At 38.6% G+C, this 4,888-nt stretch overlaps 1 protein-coding gene across 3 annotated transcripts in view; it reads left to right on the top strand.

Annotated features, from left to right (window-relative positions):
* The first annotated feature begins 277 nt into the window (after positions 1–277).
* The window catches only part of mogat3b (monoacylglycerol O-acyltransferase 3b), an 11,563-nt gene continuing 6,952 nt past the window's right edge, over positions 278–4,888 (top strand). Inside the window, exons 1-2 of one of the 3 annotated variants that reach the window (XM_061897676.1) lie at positions 278–528; positions 606–688. In XM_061897676.1, coding sequence (XP_061753660.1) covers positions 632–688 — 57 coding nt within the window. In that variant the 5' untranslated portion in view covers positions 278–528; positions 606–631. Of the gene's footprint in view, positions 689–4,888 lie in introns of all 3 variants that reach the window. The other 2 variants (XM_061897674.1, XM_061897677.1) reach the window with 2 other exon arrangements.

Raw genomic sequence — 4,888 nt, forward strand, 5'->3', positions numbered from 1 at the left:
TGTGTTCCAAGGAGCATGCATGTTTAGGGTGCAAAGAGCTGTCCCTGGTGCTGAAATCGGGGTCACACATTTTACAGACGGATTATTTTACAATATTTTGTTTCGTTTATTTATGCGAATACAGGACTTCATGACAGTCACATTTTTTTCCCCAGAATTTGTTTACACTAACAGTAAGTGCATGTCATTGAATTATTTTGTATAGGGCTTGTATTGTGAAAGTCTTACAGGAAGTGATCCATTTGACTGATGTTAGTTCACCTTTGGGCAAGCATGAGGAATATTACTTCCTCATGTTTCTGCAGCGCTCAGAGACAAACAAGACGTGCTTTGATTATGTGTGTGAGGACTGGAAAAAAGGCCGCAAAAAAGTGTTTCATTCATGTAGATCAGTAGAGCATTTATTACAACGTAGCTATAGCTGGAATGTTGCTTTGAAGAATGACAGTTAGTGACTAAGACTCAGACTGGACCGCAAAATCCTATCTTTTCTATACGAGATACATCCTGGACCTAAAATGTGTGATTGTAAGACTTTGCAACTTTTTATCTTGAATGCCGATTGCCCTTGTGCCAAAGTGTTGAGGGAGTGGATTTGTTATCAGGATGTGGTGGTCAAAGTGCATGCTGTATGATGAGCACTGCTTCATTTGCGTCGGTTCAAAAAGAGGACAGAAGTCGCCATCAGGTAAACTTGTATGTTGAGCTTGTTGGCTGTCACATGTGCTGCAAATTCCTGAGGAAATATATGAGCAGTGTGCTTTGTTCTTAGCCCTACAGACTCTCTACTTGTGTGAGCAAATTGCTTTTGCCTGTGAGCATATTTAGTCATTTGATGCGGTCGTATTCTGAACAATACTGATCACTGATGAATATTGCTCGGTCACAGCTACATGTTTGCATTTAAAAATAGCTTTTTTTTTTACAGTCACATTGTGTTGTCATCAGTCTGTACTCATTAGTGCAACACAGGTTGCCTGATGACCTGAGAGTTTCTGTAAGGGTTAATGGCTGGATTGATTCATTCAAAAGTAGTTTAGACAAGGCTGTATTATAAGCACGGCTGTCAAAAATAAGTAAACTCATGTGATTAATTCCAAAAAAATAAATTATTATTTGAATAAAACTGTTAACACATTTTGGACAAATACAGGAAGTGCATTGAAGTGAAATATGTTTTTAATGTTCCTTAATGACACTCTGACAATAAAATTGCATGTGTCCAAATATTGGGCTGTTTTTTAAAGTTAAGTTCAATTATGCAAGTGAGCTTTAACCTGTAAATAATCATGATCAAGTCAAATTAAAACGTTTGATTCATCTTAAAAAAATAACTATTTGACAGCACTAATTATAAGTATAATTATTTAGGAAGATAAAAGATTCTACACCAAAAAACGATCTATTTTTTATTATTCCGCCGCACAACTTCGGTGGGTTCCACAGCCCACAGTTTATCCGATTTTGATACCTATTCAGGTACTTACGTTTGGTTTCACCGGGAATTGTGAGTTCTACAAAAAAGTTTAAAAAAATATTCTGGATAACTCAGAATTCCCAGTTTTTCGGGTCATTTTTTCCATTGAAAATGAATGGGCCATATTTTGAACTTGCAAAACCGTTCCACCATCCACACACCCACCTCACCTTGGACAATCAAAATATCATTTTACAAGTTCAAAAAAATGCTCAGGGATTTCCACAATTCCCAGTTTTCCAATACCCCATATTCACATTTTCCTGGAAAGTTTTCACAATCCACATTTTTTCATCGTTTTTGACAATTGCGCTTTCAAAACAGTCTTCCAAATTGGGACAGCAAAACTACTATTTTTCTTTTCGTAAAAAGTTTCCGTTGTCTTGAAATTCCAGGAATATCCATTTAAAATCAAACTGTATATATGTCAACATTTTTCAACTGTTTTGAAAAATTCCAACACCAACCCATTCAAATAATCTAGGACAATTGTTGTATTACGGATATTTTCAAAAATTCCTATCTTTCCCGAAATGTATATGAAATTCCCATTCAAATAAAAGGGTGTATTGAAAGTTATACAGTGCCCAAAATTCTAAAACATTTTCACTATTTTTCCACCCGATTTCGCCCTTTCAACTTTCTACCGAGTCATATCAAAGACTACAAAAAAAAAGGGACCCATTGCCTCCCTGTTTGGCAATCAGCATTAAGGGTTTGAATTGGGGGTTAAATTACCAAATGATTCCTGAGCGCGGCGCACGCTGCTGCTCAGTGCTCCCCCCACCTCCCAGGGCGTGAAAAAGGGGATGGGTCAAATGCAGAGGACAACTTTCACCACACTCAGTGTGTGTGTGTGTGTGTGTGTGTGTGTGTGTGTGTGTGTGTGTGTGTGTGTGTGTGCGTGTGACAATCGTTGGTACTTTAACTTTGTAACTTTTAACCCACCTTGCTCTTGACATATGTTGAACGCATATGTTTCCTAGAATTTCCAGGTAATTTTCTCCACATTGACAATGAATGGGAAATATATAATTGACTACAGATCCCACATTTCATATCAGATTTGAACCGTTCCAACATCCACATACTCAACTAACCCAAGATATTCAAGCCTGCATATTTCCCTGTTCCGAAAATTTCCTGATTACCCGGAATTACCAGGGATTTCCCCTTCATTGGAAATAAATAGGCAATATACAAACCTCTCCAGATCCCACATTTTTCAACTGATTCAAACCAGTCTGACATCCACACGCTCCACTCATCCTGGACATTCAAGCATTTCAATTCCGCTCACGCACATAACATTCACACGCAATACCTTCCAGAACTGCAAATTGTAGTTGTGGGAATGCTTGGATTGTACATCAAAAAACTATCTATTTATTTTTATTCCACCGCAAAGTTTTGGCGCGTTTCACAGCCCCAGCTTTTATCTGATCGGAACAGTTCAAGTATCAAAACGTTCGACTCAACCGGGAATTGTGAGCCCCCAAAAACTTTTTTTTTTTAAATATCCCAACTTACGTGGAATTCGCAGTTTTCTGCGTCATTTTTCCCCATTGAAAATTAATGGGCCATTTTTCAAACTTGCACAATGAAAAACTACCATTTTTCTATTTGTAAAAATTCCCAGTTTTCCTGAATTTCCAGGAATTACAAAATACTCATTTAAATTCAGACTGTTACTACATCAACAGTATTCCACCGATTCAACAAATTCCAACATCAACCAATTCATATCATCTGGGACAATAGTTCTAGTAACAATATGTTCAAAAATTTCCGGTTTTGCCGAAATTCCTGTATTTTTTCAACCCGATTCCGACATTCCAATCATCCACCTACACTGCTATTCCCATATAATGAACGCAAAACATGTTTTACCTTTGTCAAAATTCCCGGCTTTCCGGTAATTTTCTTCCCATTGACAATGAATGGGAAATATACAATCGACTTCATATCCCACATTTCTCATCCGATTTCAACCGTTGCAACATCCACATAATTCACTCACCCTGAACATTCAAGCCCACGTGTTTCCTGGTTCTGAAAATTCCCTGATTACTCGAAATGACAAGGCACTGCTATGCTGGCTTTTTTTTTTGCTAATTGTGCATAAGCACGTTAACTGTTAGCATACATGTGAGAACGTTAGCATGCTAACGTTTTATTTTAGCTTTTTTTTTCTAATTTTGTATGTTTAAAACTGAAAATAATGGTTTTTGATACTCTGTGCTGTCATGCAAGTATGGTAATTGTTAACGTGCTAAGGGATGTTAATTGTTAGCAAACGTGTGAGAACGTTAGGGTGCTAACATCTAACACCGGGTTTTTTTTGCAAATTTTTGTATGATTGAACTGAAAAATCATGGTTTGTGATACTCATTTTCAGGTCAGCGTCAGCTCTTCAACATTCAAACACTGTCAACATTCAAAGGATTCCAACAGTCATTCTATATCGTATCAGCGTTACATTTCAGCTTCAGCATCGGAATTACAAATTGTAGTTACTGATATTTATTTAATTTTTTCTATTTATGTCATCACATGTTTTAGTAAAGCTTCTGGCTAAAAGCTTCTAGGGATTTTCTTTGTTAAACAGGTTTGGATTTTTTTAATTAAGTCATTTTAAATTGTTTTAGTGTAATTTAAAAAAAAATTAAACTTCTTATCTATGTTGTTACTTAGTAACTTAGTAATAATCGAGTACTAAGTTTTTGGGTTTTTTTAAACTTAAATTTACCGCTACCAATTTCCACCCAATAATAATGGCGCAGTCGATCTACGTTCCCATCCTCACTTATGGTCATGAGCTTTGGGTTATAACCGAAATGACAAGATCACGGGTACAAGCGGCCGAAATGAATTTCCTCCGCGCCGGGTGGCGGGGCTCTCCCTTAGAGATAGGGTGAGAAGCTCTGCCATCCGGGAGGAGCTCAAAGTAAAGCCACTGCTCCTCCACATGGAGAGGAGCCAGATGAGGTGGTTCGCGCATCTGGTCAGGATGCCACCCGGACGCCTCCCTAGGGAGGTGTTTCAGGCACGTCCGGAAGACCCAGGACACTTTGGGAAGACTATGTCTCCCGGCTGGCCTGGGAACACCTCGGGATTTCCCGGGAAGAGCTGAACGAAGTGGCTGGGGAGAGAGCGTCTGGGCTTCCCTGCTTAGGCTGCCGCCCCCGTGACCTGACTTCGGATAAGCGGAAGAAGATGGATGGATGGAATAATGGCGCTTCCTTGATTTAGTTTCAGTTCAGTTTTAGTTAAGCAACCAGTTTGAAACCTGTTTGTATTCTAGTCCTCCCTTTGTGTGTGCAGATCTAATGATTGTGTAGAGGGGTGTGGGGAGCCGGACGTGTGTCAATAACAGATAAAGGATTAATGGCTCTTTGAAGACAGACAGAT

Source organism: Nerophis ophidion, linkage group LG04 (assembly GCF_033978795.1).
Source record: "Nerophis ophidion isolate RoL-2023_Sa linkage group LG04, RoL_Noph_v1.0, whole genome shotgun sequence".
In the NCBI taxonomy this organism is placed as follows: Eukaryota; Metazoa; Chordata; class Actinopteri; order Syngnathiformes; family Syngnathidae; genus Nerophis; species Nerophis ophidion.